Below are 22,807 nucleotides of genomic sequence, written 5' to 3'. Positions count from 1 at the left end.
TAATATGTACCCAGGACACACATTTCCTTTATAAGTGCATACAATTTTGTTGTTAGATGAACGTTTATTTGAATCCATAAGCATGGTTGACATTATGAAGAAGATATTCTTATATACATGTTTAACTTCGACCATTATTAATATTAATGTATAACAAGAATAATTCTGTCTTAATTTCTAGAGAAAATAATAAGTACTCACTCTATTCCCTCATTTTTTACTATTTTTTCTCATATTTCACATATATTTTAAGGTACTATAAAATATAATTCTGTAAATTTCTTTAATTTTTTTTTTATATGTAAAAATTGAAATATTTTATTTTTATTTAAAAGAGAAAAAATATATGGAAGCTGTACTTTAGAAAATTTTAAAATGAACGACCCCAATGTAAAATCATGTAGGCCGGAGCGAGTAAAAGAGAACCTCAGTTTGTCATTTTTTAAATTTAGTATCGATTATGCTGGCAACCGATTAATTACATGAGCAATCCAAGATTTTATACAATAATGATTAGACTCAATGACAAGTTGGCCACCTCTGGACCTTTGAACTTTATAACCTTTTTCAAGAAAGACCACTTACTATAACCATATAAAATTTTAGTAAAAGACTTTAGAATTGACACATAATCTTATACGTATGCAAAAGCAGAATACAACAGTTAAAGACTCACAAGTCAGCTAATTTAAGGCTTGCCCTTTTATTTGATTCTGTTCAGTTAAGTTGAACCTTGTGAGCCTTTTCTCTTTCTATTGTTCCTTAAACCTTATTCAACCTTTGAAACCCTTACCCACTAATTGGTCAGTGGCCACGGCTACTTCTGCTCTATATGTTCCCCAATCTTTCAATATAAATATACCAGAAAAGAAAGCTCCTAGTACTTCATATTATTTACTCTGTTTCCTCTTCCTTCTATATTGATCTCATTCTCCTAATTCTATCATGTCTTCTCCTTCTTGTCAGTTCATTTTCAACAACTATCCTGCCCAATGTAATCTTGCATTCATCAACGTGATTCCATCCCAAGAACGCGAAAATGGCAACCATGCTATTGTTGGCATTTTCGGAATATCTGTTACTGTCCTCCTCACAGCCTTGCAACTCAAGTACCAAGGTGCAGGGACCAATTCTCCATTCAAAGATTACCCAAATGCCATGGCGATAGCTATAGCAAGTTTCATTCTTTTCTGCTTGGTATGTGACTTGGAACAATACTTTCACATCACTCGTCGTTGTTCAACTTATGCAACACTACTTCAGCACATCCTCAGATTGCTAGCTTTCATTTCACTAGCATCTTTAGCCTCTGTTATTTTCTCAACATCTGCAATCTCGACCAAGTCGCTCATTGTTTATCTGATTTTCCCCTGCTTTTTCTCAGCGAGGTTGGTTCTTCACTGGATCCAGAACAGAAATGTACATGATAATACAGAAGCCTATCATTTTCACAATTCACACCCAAATTTCATTTTCAGTAATTATTTCGACAGCCTTGATACTCTTCCAGTGTACCGTAGACCTTCTGCAAATCTTCTTCGCTGACTTCTGGTACCCACATTGAATCAAAGCTATGTAATTGAACAAACTAGTGGCGTCACAAGTTTCTGTTGTATATGTACGAAAATTTAAGCAGAGCTAAGTGGTTAGTGATTGAATCAAAGTTAGTGTTGTATCTGTAATGTGCTTATTGTTTCGGGGGTAGAATTTAGAATTTTACAATTGTTTAACGCAACAATGTATTTGTGCTTAGAATTCTAAATTTTGTTGTCATCCTTGTTTTTTGGATGTTGTGTTGGTATCCTTGATAGTGAAGTACATGTTGAATCCAAGCACACCTCTAAAGCTGTTTTTGCCCTCTTTACTGCCTTACAAGTCAAGTTGTTACTGGTACTCTGTTTTCGCATATAAATATATATGCTTAGTAAATATGAAAGTGATGCATTCATCTAACAAAAAAGTAGTTAAGCAAAAATAGGAGAATATTATCTTAAATTTACCTTGCTTATTTTACTCACCAGATATTCTATACCAACTCAATCGTTCCATTTAAATTATATGGTAAAAGCATATTGACTAGTTTCCCAAAACTATCATGTATATTTAGAAGTATGTTCCATTCAAACTATTGTCATGAACTTAACCATAAGATTTACTACAAGGAATTTAGAACGATCTGCAAGCAATTAAAACCCAATCACCCTCGTCCTCTTGATACTTGATGCTAAATGTGTGTCTCTTCAGTTTTAGCCTCTCAATCACCATATCTTCCAACTCAATCATTGATGATTCACGCAGTTCAAATCTAATCGCAGTTCCTTTATAGGTTCCCTTCACATTTATCCTATTCACGTCTTCGCTTGTGTGAGGCAGAGCAACAGTTAAGGAAGAATTCATACAAAGTTCGTCATCATTTAATACCATGATGTCTACACATGCGTTTGAATGTGGACCGACTAACTAAAAACACTAAACATTTAGAAAAAATACACGGTACAGAATAGGGAATCCACAGCAACTAAGTCATGACTGGTTTTTTAATAAAGCAAACAGAGGCAGAGAAAGGCTAGGACATGGTCGAGAAACACTTACCATGGAAGCTCTCTGCTGCATCAGCCAGTAATTCCCCAAAATGCTCACCAAAAATCTCATAACTAATACCTTTTTCAGGTTTCTTTCCTTTTGATGTTTCCTTAGTGCATATGCTTGAGTTCTCTTTTTCTACACCAAAAATAAGCCCCTTGTGATGTATAGTGACTTCACCTACAGGTAGCTAATGCAAATGATCTAACAACAATGGGTCTTCAATTTCTACGGTTTCTAGACAAAGTAGAGATCGTATGGTTAGGATATCGAATACTAAGATGCCCAAATATTTAGCCCAATCATTGCTGCTAGTTTTTGGAGAAAGAAAAATAAAAGTAACCTCTGTCGATTGAAGCAAATTTAGCATCTATGAGATTGACAGTTGTAATATCATGGATGGTTGATCTTCTCTCATCTTTTCCCAGAAATCTGTCTTTTAATACATTTCTGAGCATGACTGGCAATCTGAGTTGGTGTTCTAGCGGTCACAAAATTACGAGATATATTTCTCCATTCCCCTTCCTCATACTTTTTAAGCCCAAGCAAAAATAGCCGATTAAGTGTAGGAACCAAGACAAAGCATAAATATAGACATGCTGATACACACAGTGACACATAGCTTAAGTAACAACTTTCAAACGACATATTACCAGAATATGATTATTATAGTAGACCTTTCTGAACCTCTGGTTCTTTTTAGTTTGACAAAGTTCATTAATTAAATTATTGCCATTATTATATCTACTTAATAAGGATTCATTACATCGTAGTTCTGTACTTCTGCTTATACGAGCAAACAGCCTTCCGTGTCGTGAACACTACTTAATTTAAAATTTATGTCAATTTAGGGAACAGATTTAAATATTTCAGGTAGACTAAAAGATGCAACTGTGTACCTGTGCTCTTCTTCTGTCCATGCTATACCTTTTTTCCTTTCTTGATCATAAAGTCGAGTCAGTGTGCTCCGTTTCCCATCTGTTACATGGATTTGTTTCATCCCATTAGAACTTTGATGGTTCATCCAGTCTAGTGTGAAAGAATCACTGGTGTAACTGGTTACTGGAATCAAGCCAGCTTCAATATCACTCACATCTACTTCAAGTTCTCTGTACTTCTTAATAACATCACTCACGTTCTTCCCTGGTATCATACATGCTACTTTGAACCATCGATCTGGTGTATCCTTGTCGAAAAATGCTACTGCACTCTCAATCATCTTATTCTCTTCTAGGCTCCATTTCGTCTTCTTGCATTCCTCAAAGAACCAGTTTAAATTTGAGTCTCCAAGATTTGATGTTTTTGAAAATATTTCATTTCCTTAATTCATTGCCTTCATATAGTCTGCATACAGTTGTCGAACATAGGTGGACATAGTTAGAATGCTAAATACTTAACATGTTTAGTCCTTTGAACTGACTGTATACAGCTAGCTCCGTACAGCTGTACAAGGACTCTACATGGTTCATGAGAAGGTCAAAGGCCATCACAACCAATTTGGCATAGCCAAAATATTACAAAATACCCCGTTTGGAATGTTAACGGTTGTTTTGTTATAACTGATGATGATGTTTGTTCACAACAATAAACTCGTAACTAAGAAGAGGTAACCAGATCACTGTATACATGTAAAAGTGTAATGTCTCCGGGGATGTGAAAACAAACATCGACAATTATTGAAGACCAAACCAAATAGTTGGAGGCTTGGAGCCATTCATAATAATTTGAATCTGTGGACTATTGTCAATCTGCCTGATAAGTTTCACTAAAAACTTAAGTGTAATGACTAAAAACTATAACAAAAGTTTTATAATTTGAACAAGTTCTAGGACTAAAACTAGATACACGTAAATGGGTTGGTAAATATAGAAGTGCCGGATTTATATATTAAATATATATTAAAAAAAAACATATACGACATGACATATGTAAAAATTTGAGAATAGGGTTACCTCGAATTAGAGGTGTACACAAGCGAGACAGATGAATCACTGAGTTAACTCGAATGGAGGTAGATGATGAGCGATTTAGGCCGAGTTGGGTTAGGCAGTGATTTACTTGGAATCTGGTTAGGCAAGTGTTCGATAAATTGTCGCACAGAGCTTAGCTGATGTGTATATGTAAACTGTCGGAACACTTTAACACTTTAATATTCTTCCAGACCAGTACTTTGCCCACTAAAACTTCTCCATGTAAAACGGTCTAGCTTATTAGAAAACCTAACATTAAGCATCAGCCGTAAGCAACTAACGGAATCTGATATAATGTTTGGTTAAGTCCTGAAATGAATATTTTTTAATTTAAAATATATTAATTTATTAATTTTATTTTAGGTAAATGTATTAATTTTATTATTATTTTAATATATTTTAAGTTCATAATTATTTTTAGAATTAAATATATATATATATATATTTAATTGCTTAAATAAAAATTAAAATAATAAAATTAAAGTTGATACTCTACCCCTCCCTCATACCTACCTCCCTACTTATTTGGGTATGAAAAACCCATACCAGGTATTTGAGGAATGAGTATGAAAATTTATTTTTTTTAACCAAACATCTTGTATGTGATTGGAATGGCTGAAACCTATAACTCATTCCAGCATTTAACCAACCAACGACCCTAAAAGGTTACGAAACAAGTATATCTACCAAAATTTAGTTACACGGTTTATTAATGCAGTACCAAGGAGAGCACCGGAAAATAATTTGTCTTGTCGAGTCCAAAAAATGATTTCTGGATTGTGTTTTGCAACATTATTTGGAGTGTGAAGGAGAAGCAAGAGTTCCATCAACATATTTGTAAAAACCTACTCTGTTCTTCTAAGCAAATATGAGTTAAGTATTCATGCCGCTACAGAATTACTACTCAAGAGTGACAAGTGTAAATTGAATTATGTTTAGCCAAAAAACACGTTTATATGTTTAATAACTATTTCAATAATAGATTTCGTCAGGCATTTGGACAAGAAATTACTGATATGTTGACCAAAAAAATACATAGTTCTACATCGAGAAACTTAATCTTTATACGCTACATATATGATATAAATGATGCACTATTGTATAGTGCAATGTCATAAAGTATATCGGTTTTATTACAACAAAATGTATCATAAAATACTCCATCGCAAAAACAGGGCTTCTCTATGTTGTGTGATTAAGCCATCTTTTTTAGGGTTCATAACGATCAACTGGCGGATCAATCAACATCTTAATTGTTGTTTTCTTTAATGATCTTGAGAATTCTACACATTCCCGAACGTCTTCATCACAAGCAATTAAAATCCATTCACCCTCGTCATCTTGATACTTGACACTGAAACTATTTCTCTCCAAATGCAGCCTCTTAATTACATTATCTTGTAACTCTAATAATCCTGACAAGCCAGGCAGGTTAAACCTTAAAGGAACACCATAATACGTAGCCTTTACGGTCATCTTCTTCAAGTCTTGGCTTGTATAAGAAACAGCAGGTGTATCCTGCACAGGAGGCATGCCTGACGAAAAAATTCTTCTGCCGGCTTCCTCATCATTTAATCGTCTCATAGGCTTAGATGAATTCTCTCCCATGTTTCTCTTCCCATACTTCCACCTCGTAATTCCAACATTTCTACACATTTTTTTAAATGCAGTTCGACTAACTGAAAAAGAGAACATATGTAATATATTTAAAAACTATCAAACGCAAATAAGATTCCGACCGTAGTTAAATGCTATAAGAATAAAGTCCGCTTAAAGATAAAAGTGCAAGAACAAAAAAATTACCACCAAAGCTCTTTCTTGCATCATCTAGTGGTGTCCCAAAATGCTGGCTAAGACTTTCATAACTGATATCTTTTTCAAACGCTTATTCTAGTTTTGATACATAAGCATCTGTTGTGACACCGCCAATGAAAACAAAATCCAGCTTTCAATAAAATCGAGTGCAGAAGTTCGTTTGATTATTATGTGCACGTATATATTAGTAAAGTAGGCATGCTTATAGTTTTTCCTGTAATACTAAAGGTAATGTTACCTCCCTGATCAGCCACAGTGTGTCCTCTGTACTGTATAGCCTCTTTCAGAATCATATCCGGAGCATAATGGTCTATATCTATAATGTTCCCATCATCTTTTAAGATGTTTTCAGTTCTCTTGGATCTGGGAGTGAGAGACCGAGGTTCAGTACACTGGATAGATGATTCTTCTTTCAAGCCATCAACTGCGAAGCAACCAAATATATACTTAGACATATATTTCCACCAAGTAGAGCCAAACTAAAACTGAGAAACGTCAATATAAACAGACTGATAAAATGACCAACAGCAAATGATGTCAGCGACATTGTCAGGTTGTCTTTTTGACGTCTCATCTGTGGCGATTTCTTCAGAGGGGTTAACATTTGGGGTACACTCTGTTATGTCAAGAACTTGTTCATCTTCCTCAATGCCATCTCTATACAAAGGTTGCGGAATACAAGGAAGCTGTTGGGATGCATCCCCTTCATCTTGTAACACCATCGTATCTTCTTCAACATGAAAAAGGGGTAGCAATCTCATGGTTTCCAAAATGGAAGGCTCGGATGCGATACTCATAGTTTTAATGTCTTTATCACTAGTAGCATACACAGCATTGTCGATAGGTGATTCGTCTATCGGTTCATCTACTGTGAAGCCAGCTATAAAGATAAAATCAGATTCCATATTAGTAAGTACATGCAAGGTATAAACTAATCACAGTTATATATTTTAGTACGCTATGCATGTTTCTAGTTAACAAAAAAATGGTTATTTTACCTGTCTGAGCAGCCTTAGTCTGCTCTTTGTGATTCGTAGCCTCTTCAAAAGTAATTTCCGAGGAAGAATGATCTATCTCTGCCGTGCTCCCAATTTCTTTTGAGATTTTCCCAGATCTGTTGGGCTGGGAAGTGATAGATTGAGGTTTAATACACATCATAGGTGATTCTTTTTCCAATTCATTCCCTGCGAAGCAACAAACCTTATACTTTGACAGATATTTTTACCATATTAAGAACATCAAAAACAAGCTTACAAAGTACTTCTGTTAATAAATACTTTAAAAATGATAATTATGAAATAAAATAAAAGTAGTTTGCGTTTGAAAATCATTTGTAACCTTACATAAAAATACTTTTTGAGAGTTCTAGTTATCATGTAGAACCTAGTTAGATTACTAATTGGTTCTAGTTCTCTTTCCAGATTTTTACATATGTGCTTGATAGAAAAGTGAACATCTAAAAACAAGACTAGACACATATGTTTAATGAGTAAAGTAAGCTGACAAATAAAGTAAAACATACCACTACAGCAGTTTGCAGCATCATCTAATCTTCTCCCAAATTGCTCATAAATTTTCTGAAAACTGTTGCCGTTTTTAGATTGCTTCTCTCTTTCTGATGTCTCATGTATGCATGTTTTACTGGCAGAATGTATGGTTGTTTTATCTTTTTCTACGCCCACAATTCGTGTTCGAAGTACATGTTCCAATATCAGTTCCTGAGTTGAAGTATCTTCATCGAGTACTTGCTGGGGTAGCAATATCATGGTTTGGAAATTGGAAGGCTGAGATGCAGTACTCGCAGTATATCCAATGTCTTCAACCGTTGATCCTTCTACCCCTATAACTACTGTGAGGTCATCAACGAAACAAAAAATTGAACTTCCATTTTGATCTATTGCAAATAAAGCATGAAATTCTTATTAAATTAGTAAAAGCACGCATGATTCTAGTTAGTAGTTTAATTCTTAAAACAAATTGTTATGTTACCTCTCTTTTCAGCCACCGTGTGCTCTTTCTGCAGTATAGCCTCTTCCGAAGTCACTACCATAGCAGAATTAAATATCTTCACAGTATTTCCCTCATCTTCTAAACTTTCTTCAGATCTCTTGGGTTGGGAAGCGAGAGACTGAGATTCAATTAACATGCTAGGTGATACTTCTTCCAATTCATCCCCTGTGAACAAACCATATAACAAATTTGAAAGACAAGTCCACCACATAAAGAACAAAAAAGTGTATAAATAATAAAGAAAATATTGGATGTTCCTTCTGACATTTCCTCCTCGTCGGTTTTATTATAAGAGTTTGAGTTACCCATTTCTATGTCCAGAATACGCTGATCCTGTTTGGTACCATCTTTAAACAGTTGCAAATGTGAAACTTTTTTGGGGATGCCTGCCCTTCATGGTGCGGAAGAGAACTTTCATCTTAAACTATTCTAAAATACATGGGTTCACGATGTATAGAGAAGTTGATAACTTCTACTTATGTAATAAAATTTCAACAGTCACTATATGTTTTACTAATAGTACTTGAAGTTTGATGAAAGCTAAAAAAAGCTCTTTCTTGCATTGTTTACAGGTCCTGTAATTATTTGTGTTTGCAGCTTGTGTTGTATGAAAAAAAATAATGTTACCTAGCTCATCAACCGCGCTTTCCCCTCTGTGATTTATCCCCTTTTTCAAATTCATCTCGAAAGCGGAATGATCTATTCTCAGAATACTCCTTTCACCTTCTACAATTTTCTTAGTTCTCTTTAATTGGGAAGTGAGAGACTGAGATTTACTACACTTGAAAAGTGATTCTTCTTCCAGTTCATCTACTGCGAAAGAACTAAATAAATTGAGCATATGTTTCCACCATAAAGAACAAATGAAAGTTAAGAAACGAAAAGCATAAAATATTAAGGTACAAGGACTAACGATCAGTGATCTCAGCGACATTAACAGGTGTGCACTTTGAAGTTCCGCCCGAGGTAGTTGCTTCATCATTATTTATGGCCGAGTTACTCTTTTCTATGTACAGAATATCCCCTTCCTTTTTTGAGTCTTCATGGTAAGAAAGAGAGCTATTGGGCTGACCTACTTTAAAAGATTGAGGCACAACTGTATAAGTGCTGATAATATCTACAGACAACACTTGTCCTAATTGTTCCCCTGAGGCAACAATATAATACGGAAGATGTTCCTTCATTGTTGCCAAAAGAGAGTTCAACAAGGTTTGAGGGTAAAAACTATCCATTTCTTGCGAGGGCAGAAAGAACTCCAGTACACATTCTGTATATTTTGGGGAAATGCTATGCAAGCATACTGTAAAACAAGCAATTGACCCACAATTCAGTGGATACTGCGCCATGGGGTAACAAGTAGTGCTAAGTTCTTTAATATCCTTGCAGAACAAGGATTTATGGGATAGAAATGTGTTGCCAACAAGGCCTTTACCTACATTAAGATGCATTTGCAAACAGGTAGTTTTAAACTCGCACCAGGGTTTTAATATTCCAAATTTTGTGTTACCTTTTTGACACATTACCCTAAGTCGTCCAAAGTAAGGGTCTGTAACGACCCAGTATTGAGCAAGGGGTATCGAAAATGTTTCACATATAACTGTCAACAAGTGATCCATTTCCAGGAGTCTGCTTTCTGGAATCTGATAGCAAAATATTGGCGTTTAATCAAACAGTTTAGCATATTTGTTTGTACCAAAAACTTAATACTCATAAACACCTTAGAGACTTGAACTATATATTACAAATAGGAGAAGGATCTCCGTTAAAAATTGAAATAAAAGACTGGACAAAAACACAGAAAATTTTAAATATATCAAGCCAACCTGTGTTAACTTAAGTAGCCCTCGAAGTGCGGTAGCCTTGGTTCGAAGTTTTCGAACTTTGTGCTCCAACTCTAAATTAGTACTCACGGAAGTAGTCGGATCATGAGTTTTAGGTCGTTTAAGGTAAGTTGAAGCTACATTAGAAAGTTGATCAACAGATACATTCTCGGAGGATCCGCTCGTTGTAGCAATATCATTCACTGCATTCCTTTTGAGCCCTTTTGTTTTCCTACTTTCAGAGTCACTATTATCGCTGCTATCTAACATTTCACACAGGTCTCTACCATCTCTGCTACCAAAAAAATCAAAATCTGCCCCAACTTGAAGCCAATCACTGACAAATAAATCATAACAAACAAAATGATCAACTTGTGTAGATATCCTTTCTTTTTTGGAGGGGTAGAGGGGAAAAGAGTCGTTTCCACAATTCCTCTTCATTTCCAACTGGGTCTTAATCCCTAACAGGGCTTAGATAAGTCTTCTGTAACACGCTGATCCAGATTTTTTTATCCTTTTTTCTTAAGTGCTCGGATTAAAATATTTTTCTTTTACCTACCGTTTTAATGTCCCGAGTCCCGACACACTATTGTTTGTTAGGGCAGCAGGAACCTTTCAAATTTTTGTATATATACCAAATTCTATGACCTTTTCCTCCAAAAGGTTTATGTCAGGAAAGCGTGCTTACTTGTAACGGAGAGATGCACAACAAACCAAACCTGAACTCGAAAATTAGGTCCGGTCCGATTTGGTCAAAATCTGGTCAAATTTGGTCGGGTCAAAGTCTGGGTTTCGGACTTCAACGGATCCTATATTTTTAAGCAAATCCTGGTCCGGCCCGGTTAAAATTTCGGACTTAGTTCAGCCCGGCCCGGTTAAAACCCCGAAAAAACGCGGATAAAATCTGATTATTCTAATATATTTTCTAATATATTTATGAATTTAAATTTACTATAAATATAAATAATAGTTTAAACACACACACACATATATATATACATATTTGTAATTAATAATATTATTTATATACTTCATTGCATAAATAATGAAAAAAATATAGTAAATACACTATATATATTTGAATAACAATGATAAAATATATTATTCAATAAACATGTTTATTTTTTGCCGAATTTAAATATTTTCAACGAAGTAATGTTTTCATAAAATATTCCATGTAAATTAATATATTTTAACAATTATATAATTGCTAACATATGTAGTTTTCGGAATCTGAAATAAAACTCGATCCGATTTAAATTAGAAAAATGTCCGGCCCGAAAAAAAGCCCGGTTAAGCCCGTCTCGAAGACCCAAATAAGCTCTGACATTTTCAGAAAATCCGCCACTGTCAAAGTCAAACCCGAAAAGCCCGTGTTTTTTAAGGCCCGGTCAAAATCCGGTCCGATAGGCCTTTTGTGCATCTCTAGACGGAGGAGGCATAAATTTATTTATAATTTTTATGACGTATAATTTATTTATTTAAAAACTTTTATTTAATATAATTTGATAATATACACACACATACATATATATATATATTTATAAAATGATTTAACGATCCATATTAAATTAGTAATAGAAAAATCATAACTACCAAAAATTTGGTTAAAATTTCGCATATCAAAAATATAGTTTGATATTTTTATTTAGAGATATTTAAATTTGAAAAAAAATAATATCACTAATTGAAATAACTGATACTATTGTTATTTCTATGTGTTATAAAAAATATTTTTTTAATTTAAACTGTAATTATTTTTTCCCCATTCAATATTATATAAATCATGTTTACTTTTTTTTTATACCTAGACTCGTTATACTGATCAAATCTAACCAATTATATTTAGTTTAATTTTAATTTTATTTAAAGCTATATACACACATTTTTGTTTAACTCGTATAAATTGTATACATTATTTTGTTTTAGATGGTCAAATTTTATTTTGATTTTAGTTCCACTTTACCGTGAATTATTTCTACAAATTTTTAGCCTGGAAAAATTGTATATAGTATTTTGTTATTTTTATGAAGAACAATGGACAACCTTTATTATAGATCTCTTTTTATAAAAAAAATTGTAAAACTTCTCTTTTTAACTTTATAATTAAAATTTGTAACTATATATGATAATAAATATAATAAATTATTATATTTTTTAAATAAATCTCCATAAGAGGTTTTTTCATGAAGTGTTACTCTATATTATAATTTTGTTTTAACCCGATATTATTATTTCGATTGACGAATCGTCGGTTAATATGATATTTTTTAGCCAATCAATAGTAATAATTATTTTGTTTTAACCCAAAGTCCATTATAACGACTAAATTCAACTTATTATAATTAGTTTGATTTTAAATTTATTTTAATGTTGTTCAATAATATAATTTTGTTATAGTCAAGATGAATATATTATTTAGTCTTATTTCATTGCAAAGATAAAAAAATTATCGCTATTTGAGTTTTGAAAAAAAAATTATTAATAATATAAATACAAAAGCAATTTCGTGTATTATATAAATCCAATTACTATATAACCCAAATACGATACGACTAACCGACCACCAAATTTTTATTGTTTTGGCGTGTAATGCACTAATATTAATTAACAAATATTTATTAATCTGAAGTAATCAAAAAAATCGAATTAAAGTTCAAACAAGCAAAAAATGTTATCGAATTTTGTTTAATTTTATTTTGAATTTATTTTGAGTTTTATAAATTAGATTTTGACAATTTTACGGCCCATGCGAAACTCACGAAGTAATATTTAATTCCGTTATGATTTAAAAATTTTGTCCAACAAACATTATCGTGTATTTGAAAAAAAAATCACGAAATTTGCAATATTATTCTATTCAATTTAGGATAGCTAGTTATCGTTATCGTTGATTATAGATTATTTCTTTATTTTAGATCCATTGACTCTAATCAATTTGTTTAAAATTTTACCAATCTGTATTAAATTGATATTACAGGTATCATAGCTACCAAAAAATTGAATAAAATTACCCTAAAACTAAGAAAAATATAATTTAAAATTACGAATATACTAATATAATAGTTCAAAAAAGTAAACATAGAGTCCGGTAATTTTACTGTAAATATCTAATGTCATTTCAACGTGGTTAGGTCCATTTTTTCTCTACACACTAATTTTATATTTTAAATATTTTATTTTAAAACTTTCTAAAATTAGTTACAAATTGTACATTATTTTTCATTTTTCAATGATGAATTATTTAATTAAATTTAATTATCAACAACAAGATTCAAAATTGTTGCAATTTTTAATTTAAAAACATAATTGGACTGTGGCCAATATTATCTCCTAATTTTTCTAACTAAACCTTTCAATATAAGTCATCAAAAGGAAATCTTTAAGTAAGTTTGGATAATGCAGAATACAGAATGCTAAAATGATGAACAAACCTTGTGTTCTTTTCCTGCTTGATTATTGATAAACCTTTTAAAACCCTTTCTATTTATTTTTAAATAGCTTTTTCCTCTCGGTACTTCATCAACTGCTGAAAATCTTTCACTCATTTTCCGTTTCTCGATTCTGTCATCCTATTATTGTGATGTCTGTTCCTTCCCAACATTAATTTTTGTTTGGTAACCATTTTGCATAACTTAATGTTGCATCCATCAACATTAAACACCTACCCCAAAGGAAAAATTGGCAATGATGCTTTTGTTGGCATTTTTGTGATTAGCTGTTTCGCTCCTCCCCCTCACCTTGCAGCTCAAGTATCATGAAAGTACTATTTCTCCGTTCCAAGATCACCCTAAGCCATGGAGATCCAGTGCTTGGGTAGTGATGTGCAACAATACGTTCACGCAACTCTTTGCTCTTCAATAATAACAACAATATTTCTTTGCATTTCAGACTAGACTATTGCGTAGTTTTCATATATATTATTAGCATCTTTAGCCTCCGTTATATTCTTTGTTATGCCCAAAATTTGACATTGGATTGACTCGGGTCAAATGCGAATTAAGTACAGTCAAAACTGGTATTGCAATGTAAAAGGTAAGGACGCGTTCAGGTACAAAGGACGCGCCCAGGGTCTTAAGAAGATGTTTTATAGTCTGATGATGGCGAAATTTGGGAGTGCATGATTAGGGAAGGGCGCGCCTAAGCGTTGTGGACGCGTCAACCGTGATGAAATTAATTGGCAAATGTGGTCTTTTGGCAATGGAAGCTGGAGGACGCGCCCGTCCCTATTAGGACGCGTCTTATCGCTGTGGCATGCTGTAAGAAACGGTTGTTGAAGAAACAATGTTGGCTTTATAAAGGTAAGGACGCGTCCAGGATCTTAAGACGCGTCCTGTATTTGGTCAATACACTTTCAATGGTGACTTCAGGACAAAACTTGCGTGGAGAGGAGCAATGGAGATTGTTTTTACTAACGTATTTGTTGCAGGTACTCTTTGAAGAATTCCCTCCTTGAGACGGTCAAGGAGGGGGATGTCCGTGAAAAACTTGAAGGCCTCCAGGGGTATGCCTGATGATTGAAGGCCTCCTCATGTATTCAACGGGTGTCCTCGTTAGGGATGCGGGATTAACATTGGTGTGTGCTTTGGGAACTCTGTTCTTGTATTCAACGGGTGTCCTCGTTGGAGAACTTTAGAGTCATCCTGCACTTTGCACCCAAGAGTTTGGGATCGCCTGTCCTGTTATCTGGTGGGTTATCCTCATTCGGGGGACAGGGATGCGTCCGGCACTTGGGGTGAACCGTGGTTATACCTACGTCCGTAAATCAAGGAAGATAGTTGTAGCGGAGTGTTATCCTTGCGCAGGGAGATGCACTATCCGTGAAGTCCTGCGATTACGGATGAGCCTTGGGCCTTCGCGGTTGAGCCTCATAGTTGGACATTCCTAAAGCTAGCGGAGGACGAACTTTGGATGGGCTTCTACCGGGCCTAGGAATAAGAAATCTAAGCCCATTAGATTTCTTATTCCACAAGAACTACGTCAGGCTTGATCCCTATATAAAGGGTACGTAAGCACATTGAGGGGGTAAGAGGTTGAGAGCTGAAAAGGAGCCACCACTTGCCCTAATCAATCTCAGCCACCAATTAACACACAACCACCACACACCGCTTGATTTTCCGGCGAAGAACCACCATCATAGATCTTAATTCCGGCGAGAAAACTCAAACTTTGTTGTTACCAGATTCCTCCGTCAACAAATTGGTGCTAGAAGGAGGGGCTGCTGATTAAGATCGTAATCTTGGGAGGAAAAGATGTCTTACAATCGTGATGGAAGTTCTAATGATGGAAGTGACAGCAGATTTGAAGGAGAAGGCGAGGGAGGCTACGCTCATCACGAACACTACGTGCCCAGAAATATGGCAGATCCACCAAGAGCTGCGGATGTGGGAGGGACACCTCCAGTTCTCATCAGTAACGCGGATATCTTGGAGCGGTTATACCGCATGGGGGATACTCTTAATAGTTTTCACTCAAGGCTGAATACGGTAGAGCGTCACAGGACAAGGAGAGGTCTTCATTTTCCTCGTCGCTGCCACGCCGTGGGGAAGGTGCCTGTAGTTGAAGGAGATGCTCAGGACAGCGGAGAAAACCAACGAAACACTCCACGGCGCTTGGAATATTCTGATGATATAGAACCTATTGTGGAGCTTGTTGATGAGGACACGGACGATAGAGAAAGGCCTCGTCTTGTCAATCAGGTTGTGCCACACCCCCATAGGTCTGGGCGTACGATGGACGAGCGTCTCGTGCGAAAAATACTCAGAATCAAGATGAGGAAGGAAGAAACTTTTCAACCTTAAAAAGAAGGCTCGACATAAGGTTGGAGGATGACGATCTGAGAATGTTGCTGGTAGAATGGCAAAAGGAAGGAAACATTGGACAAGCGAGGCCCCGTGACACAGTGCGTGTGCCCCCTACATACCAAAGGGATGATAGGGTGCGGCACCGCGAACACGAGCGTGCCCCTCCGCGAGGAAAGTTTGGGAATTATTACCGAGGCTATCAAAAGAATGGGCGAGGAAGGATGGGATACCAACATGGAAGGGCACCCTACAATGATAGGAGAGATGGCGCACTCTCCACTGAAGAAGCTCTTGTCATTGTTCCTGTAGCTTCCCACAGTGCTACGGGCAATGGTTCCAGGACGCGTCCTCATGACCGGGGTGGCGTGCGAATTCAAGAAAGGTTACAGAATAATGAGGAAGTACCGCGATGCGGCCCGGAGGAACCCCACGTGCGGGATAATGTTCAAAATCAAGATGGTAACATATCGCAGCCGTAGCCGCAGCCTCAGGGCGAGGGGCGACGAGATCCACCGCTACACCCGGGGGTAATCAAGGGGAACCGCAACAAGTCGTGGAGCAACCCCAACAACCGAATGTTCAAACCATTCCTGGAGTAGGGACGTTTAATGTGAACGATCTTAAGAGGTTGTTCAACCATCTTGAAGGAGGAAGAGTAACGGCGACTGCGCAAGCTCCTTCTCCTTTTGCTGCTGTGGTGAGGGAGGCACAATTTCCGACAGGATACAGAAACACAACCAATGACTTGCGTTTTTATGGGAACTCTGACCCTGTGGAATTTCTGGGTCGTTTCAACATTAAGATGGATGTATATCAAGTACCTGATTTGGCTCGATACCGTCTCCTGGCGGCCACCTTTAGAGAAGGCGCTCAGCAGTGGCTCCAGAAACTTGGTCCAGGTGTGATTACATCCTGGGAACAGATGAAAACCTTGTTTCTAACTCAGTTTCAAGCTGCAGTGAAGTATACACCTCTAGTTACCACGCTGGCCAATGTGAAACAGAAAGAGGGGGAAAGTTTGACCTCATACTTTAAAAGGTTCAATGCAGAGTCTACTTTGGTGAGGAGCGCAACTGATGAAATACTGAAGATACTTCTTATAGCTGGTCTGCGTGTGGGAACAGATTTCTGGAAGCACCTGCAGGGGAAGGACCCTGTGTCGTTAGCCGATGGACTTGCGCATGCGGAATCATTTAAAGCAATTGAACAGTCGCTTGCGGAAACAAAAAAGAATGATAACACCCACAACTCCAAAGGGCGAGCCAAGAGAAGAGATATATCCGTGAGCCCGAAGTATCGACGGAATGCCAGAAGCCCTAATAGGGTGAACGCCGTGAACACGCGGAGAGAATGGAGCCTACCATCGAACTATGAAAGAAGAGTAAGCAACTACACTCCACTGGCAGCGTCCATTGATCATATCTTCAAGGTGAATAAGGATAGAGGAATCTTCAAGAAACCAGACTGTCTGACTTCATGGCAGAGTAGAGATAAGAAGAAGTATTGCGATTACCATGAGTCTACCGGTCATGTCACCCATGAGTGTCGTCACCTGAAAGATGAAATTAAAGATTTGATCAAGGCGGGATACTTGGGAGAATGGATTGACAAGGTGAAATGACGCAGGGGGAATGATGACAAGGGGAAAGATGAAAGGCAGCCCCTGCGAGAAGAAAATGCTGAAAAGACAGTCGAGGTTAAGTTCCAAAGAGCTGGTAGTATCAGGGAAATTTTTGGAGGACACCCCTTTGTCGGTGACAGTAATCGGGCGTTGGAAAGAAATGCAAGAGAAGCATTACACCCGCCACTCACCAATATTCATAGTTTGGAAGATAGACCTCCAAAAATATTCAAAGGGGAGTCAGCTGATATTACGTTCAGGGAGCGAGAGTCAAGATGGGTACATCATCCCCATAACGATGCACTGGTAACAACTATGCTTATCGGGGCAATGAACGTGCATCGGGTCTTCTTGGACAACGGGAGCTCTGCGAACATCCTGTATTATAGCACATACAAAAAATTGGGTTTCCCGGACAACGACATGTATTTTGAAGATGCACACGTCTATGGCTTTACTGGAGAAGCAGTGAGAGTTATGGGCTCGGTTAGGCTTCCCGTCATACTTGGGGAAGGGGCTTTGTCTGTCACTCAAATGATAGATTTCAAAGTGCTGGATCAGGATTCTGCGCACAACGTGTTGGTGGGCAGACCTTGGTTAAGGTCGTTCAGGGTGATAGCCTCGATACATCACTTGATGATAAAGTTCTCCACACCTAACGGAGTAGGCAGTCTGAGAGGGTCGTAATATGAGTCACGCGACTGCTATCACATGGTTGTTAAGGAATTTCGCAGGAGAAGATACAAGGGAAAAGGTCTTCTATTTGAGGGTGCGAAAGATATTCATACAAAACCAAGTGGAGAGGTTCATGCCCACTATTTCGTAGAAGGCCCAGAGGAGGAAGAAACCCATACCACCGGGCCCCCCGTTTTGAAGTTGGGGAATGTTTCGAGGATCCGTAGTGTGGAAGAAGTTGTGGTGAACCATATAGAAGAGATCATGCAGAAGGAGGTTAACGGGGAAAAGTTGGAAGCAAGAAGTGAGATTTTGCAAAATCTCGAAAATAACTTCAAGGTGGATGCTCCTCAAAAAGAGGACGCGCCCTTGAAGAGCAAAAATGGAATTGAGGTTAATGCTCCTCAAAAAGAGGACGCACCCTCCATGCCTGCGTTGCACAAAACCATGCCTTGTCCTGAGGTAGATGCACCCACTCATGGGGACGCGCCCTCGGATAAAAAAATGGGCGTGGAGGACCCCCGTGACTTTGATTTTGATTTGGATCCCAGGATCCCTATGCCCGCCGAGAAGACGGGGCCGGCCGAAGACACAATATCTGTTCCGGTCGATAAAGATGACCCAAGCAAGGTTTTGAAAGTGGGATCCCAGTTAGGTGATGAAATGAGGGAAAGTCTTACCCGCTTCTTGATTGCAAATCTCGATATCTTCGCATGGAGTCATTCAGACATGGTGGGAATCGACCCAGGAGTAATGTGTCACTGGTTGAATATCTTTCCGAATTGTACGGGCATACATTAAAAATGTCGCCCAGTGAGTGGGGAAAAGGCGATAGCATTAAAAGAAGAAGTAGACCGATTGTTGGAGGTGGGACTAATCAAAGAATCTTACTACCCCGAATGGCTTGCAAATCTAGTGCTCGTAAAAAAGCCGAACGAGAAGTGGAGGACGTGTGTGGATTTCACAGATTCAACAAGGCATGTCCAAAGGATAGTTTCCCGCTCCCACGAATTGATCAGTTAGTTGACGCGACGGCAGGGCATGCCTTGCTAAGTTTCATGGATGCATATTTGGGTTACAATTAGATCCCCATGTATGGTCCCGATCAAGAGCATATATCCTTCATCACCGACATGGGGCTATACTTTTACATAGGAATGCCGTTTGGATTGATTAATGCTGGCACAATCTATCAGCGGTTGGCGAATATGATGTTCAAAAACCAGATTGGGAGAACCATAGAGGTGTATGTGGATGATATGTTGGTAAAATCCAAGGAGGCGAATGACCATATCAAACACTTGATGGAAATGTTTAACATTCTAAGGAGGTTTCGCATGAAATTGAACCCACAAAAGTATGTGTTCGGCGTGGAGTCGGGCAAGTTTCTCGGGTTCATCGTCAACCATTGGGGAATTGAGGCCAACCCCGTAAAGATCAAGGCATTGTTGGATATGAAATTGCCTACCAATATTAAACAAGTGCAAAGTTTAACTGGGAGGATCGCCGCGCTGAATCGATTTGTTTCCAAATCTTCTGACATATGCAAGGAATTCTTTAAGGTGATTAAGTTGGCAGGGAAAGACTTCGTATGGACACCAGAATGTGAAGAGGCTTTCAGAAAGATCAAGGAGCAATTGGGAAACCCTCACATGCTGTCAAAACCGTTAGATGGAGAATCTCTAATACTGTACCTTGCGGTATCTGAGTATTCAATCAGCGCTGTTCTGGTAAGAGAGGAAGATGGACAGCAGTCACCGGTGTATTATGTGAGCAAGCGGTTGCACGATGCTGAGACTCGCTACACCAGCATAGAGAAATTGGTTTATGCCCTGATCCTCGCATCAAGAAAATTACGACCATACTTTCAGGCCCGTAGAATTGAAGTCCGTACGACATACCCATTACGGCAAGTCCTTCACAAACCAAAATCATCGGGGAGAATGTTGAAGTGGGCTGTGGAGTTGGGACAGTTTGATTTGGAATATATGCCTCGGACGTCAATTAAAGGACAAGTCTTAGCCGATTTCTTGTTGGAGTTTGACTATGTCATTGATGACAGAGCTTTGGTGATGCTGTGTCCCCCTCATACGGGGGAGTCTTTGGAGGAATTTCCACATCCCTGGTGGATCTTGCATGTGGATGGGGCAGTTAACAATGGGGGAGCAGGTGCGGGTATAGTAGTCGTATCTCCAGAAGGCCATCACCTGATGAGCGCAATTGATTAATGGCCTAAACATCGCTTTGGAAATGGGAGTGCGGAACTTAATCGCGAGGAGTGACTCGGAGCTGGTGGTAAATCAAGTGAATGGGGGGTTTCAAGCTCGAGGACCGTGGACATAATTGTATTTGAGATGCACGCAACGCCTGATTGAAAAGTTCAGAGAAATTAAGCTGAAATGTGTACCGCGGGGGAAAAATAGCAATGCGGATGCCCTGGCCAAATTGGGGTCGCAGCAGGAAGCTGTGTTACTGGGATCTATACCCCTAGAGATCCAGGAGAGGCCTAGTATCCCGGAGGTAGAAATTATGCAAGTAGATGAGGCGCCCAAGGAAACATGGATGACACCCATTCTCTCTTATATTCAAAAAGGAACCCTCCCCGAGGATAAGTTCAAGGCTCGGCGACTCCGCTACCAGGCTGCAAGGTATGTGGTATACGATGAAATTTTGTATAAGAGGGGCTTCAATCAACCGCTGCTTAGATGTGTTGATGAAGTGGAAGGAAATTATATCTTAAGGGAAGTACATGAAGGAATATATGGCAATCACTCGGGGGGTAGCTCGTTGGCAATGAAAGTTTTGCGCCAAGGATACTATTGGCCTACAATGAAAGAGGATGCTGCAAATTTTGTCAGGGCATGCGATCGCTGCCAGCGCTTTACAAACTACTCATCTATGTCAGCAACGCTCTTGACGTCTATGATAAGCCCGTGGCCATTTTCCATGTGGGGGATAGATCTTATTGGGGAGTTGCCCAAGGCTAAAGGGGATGTCAAGTATGCGGTGGTCGCGGTTGACTACTTTACTAAGTGGGCAGAGGCTATGCCATTGGCAACTATCACGGCAAAGAAAATTAGAGATTTCGTTTTTAACTCCATTGTTTGCAGGTTTGGTATTCCTTACAAACTTGTCTCTGACAACGGGAAGCAGTTCGACAGTAGGGAATTACGACAATTATGTGAGGACCTGAAAATTAAGAAGGAGTTTGCAGTGGTCTATCATCCTCAAAGTAATGGACAGACAGAGGCTGTGAATAAAATAATAAAGCACACCCTTAAGACCAAACTGGAAGAGCGCAAAGGGAATTGGCCTGAAGAACTCCTAAAAGTGATGTGGTCCTACAACACTACTCCACGATCTACTACAGGAGAAACTCCGTTTATGTTGACTTACGGCTATGAAGCTATGGTCCCCGTGGAAGTTGGTTCGGGGTCGCTTCGCAGAGATCGTTACACAGTGGAGGATGCAGAGGTTAATCAAAGGCTTCATTTGGATCTCTTGGAAGAAACAAGGGAGAATTCTCAGCTGAGGCTTGCGGCGTATCAGCAACGTGCCGCAAGGTATTATAACAAGAAGGTAAAGGGACAGCTGCTAAAGGTAGGGGATTTAGTGCTCAGGAATGTGATACCAAACACGAAAAATCCCCAGCATGGAGTGTTTGGAGCTAATTAGGAAGGACCATACAAGATAAAAGCCATCTTGTGGAAATGGACTTATCACCTTGAGGATATGGAAGGGAAACTAGTTCCGCGAGCTTAGAACGCGCAACATCTCTGGAAGTATTATCAGTAAGGCGCGGCTTTGGCCCCTTACATGTCTTTTTATCTACTTAGGGCTATGCCCGAATTATAGACTAGAAGCAATAAAATTCCTCCTAGGCTAGGGGGTAGTGCATATACTACTTACCTTAGAACTAGTCGAAGGATCATTTTTTCGATTAAATTCCCCACAGAGCATAGTAGCCGTGGGACTGGTGCACCTTTGACACCAGAGCGCATTATTAGTAAAAAAAATTGAAATTTTCTAAAGGGCTGTTTATTTTTTGATTTACTTAGTTGTATGACGCGTCCTAATCATAGGACGCGCCCTGAGTGGTAATTCTATACAGATGTTAATGGAAACAGTTGTTAAAGGGAACAACAAAATTAAGGTAAAAATGGAACTAAGGCGCATATTATTTCCAAGGACGCGCCCAAGTTATCTTGGTTGATGCTCCCTCAGTTTTATGTTTCTTTGATTACGACATTTCATAACTAAAAAGAAAGACATATTCTAACAAAGGACACGTCCAGTACGAAAAGTTAAGTGTATCTTTAAAATAAATGGTAGACGCGTCAAGGCACTAGGACGCGCCCCCCTCTTGCTTTGTGCCTTATCTAAATACACAAGTGCAGCATGATATCATGCTCGTGAAGTATATACTATTCAAGTGATTCAAGGGCGCACCCAACTAAAGGGGACGCGCCTATTAAGAATAATTACTTGACAAATGATAGTGGAGGGAAT

The 22,807-nt window shown here is 38.1% G+C and overlaps 2 protein-coding genes and 1 long non-coding RNA gene across 13 annotated transcripts; 1 reads left to right on the top strand and 2 right to left on the bottom strand.

The window, feature by feature from the left end:
* Nucleotides 1–614: 614 nt before the first annotated feature.
* LOC141670526 (uncharacterized) lies at nt 615–4,832 on the bottom strand. Of its 6 annotated transcripts, XR_012554604.1 has the most exons (5): nt 4,536–4,832; nt 3,483–3,927; nt 2,593–3,114; nt 1,839–1,895; nt 615–1,571 (listed from the first exon to the last, which is right to left on the bottom strand). It is a non-coding gene; the product is annotated as an uncharacterized LOC141670526 (long non-coding RNA). The 6 variants fall into 6 exon arrangements; XR_012554600.1 differs by having other exon boundaries at nt 615–1,895; nt 4,536–4,831; XR_012554603.1 differs by lacking the exons at nt 615–1,571; nt 1,839–1,895 and adding an exon at nt 1,914–2,354 and having other exon boundaries at nt 4,536–4,831.
* Nucleotides 4,833–5,557: 725 nt separating this feature from the next.
* On the bottom strand, nt 5,558–10,770 carry LOC141670498 (uncharacterized). 6 transcript variants are annotated; one of them, XM_074476395.1, is made up of 10 exons: nt 10,202–10,768; nt 9,292–10,018; nt 9,006–9,191; nt 8,358–8,543; nt 7,891–8,262; nt 7,367–7,552; nt 6,895–7,248; nt 6,607–6,792; nt 6,357–6,464; nt 5,558–6,232 (listed from the first exon to the last, which is right to left on the bottom strand). In XM_074476395.1, exons 1-9 carry the CDS (start codon nt 10,637–10,639, stop codon nt 6,439–6,441), a joined length of 2,661 nt encoding a protein of 886 aa, XP_074332496.1. In that variant the 5' UTR covers nt 10,640–10,768; the 3' UTR covers nt 5,558–6,232; nt 6,357–6,438. The 6 variants fall into 6 exon arrangements, with proteins under 6 accessions (XP_074332496.1, XP_074332489.1, XP_074332480.1 ...); XM_074476388.1 differs by having other exon boundaries at nt 6,357–6,792; nt 9,006–9,188; nt 10,202–10,769; XM_074476379.1 differs by having other exon boundaries at nt 6,357–6,792.
* A 5,270-nt stretch (nt 10,771–16,040) lies between these two features.
* LOC141711234 (uncharacterized) lies at nt 16,041–18,310 on the top strand. Its single transcript, XM_074513642.1, has 3 exons — nt 16,041–16,335; nt 16,476–17,502; nt 17,629–18,310. The coding sequence occupies exons 1-3, from the start codon at nt 16,041–16,043 to the stop codon at nt 18,308–18,310; spliced, it is 2,004 nt and encodes a 667-aa protein (XP_074369743.1).
* Nucleotides 18,311–22,807: the final 4,497 nt, after the last annotated feature.

Source organism: Apium graveolens, chromosome 1, assembly GCF_009905375.1.
Source record: "Apium graveolens cultivar Ventura chromosome 1, ASM990537v1, whole genome shotgun sequence".
Classification (NCBI taxonomy): Eukaryota; Viridiplantae; Streptophyta; class Magnoliopsida; order Apiales; family Apiaceae; genus Apium; species Apium graveolens.
This window is presented reverse-complemented; position numbering and strand designations above follow the sequence as displayed.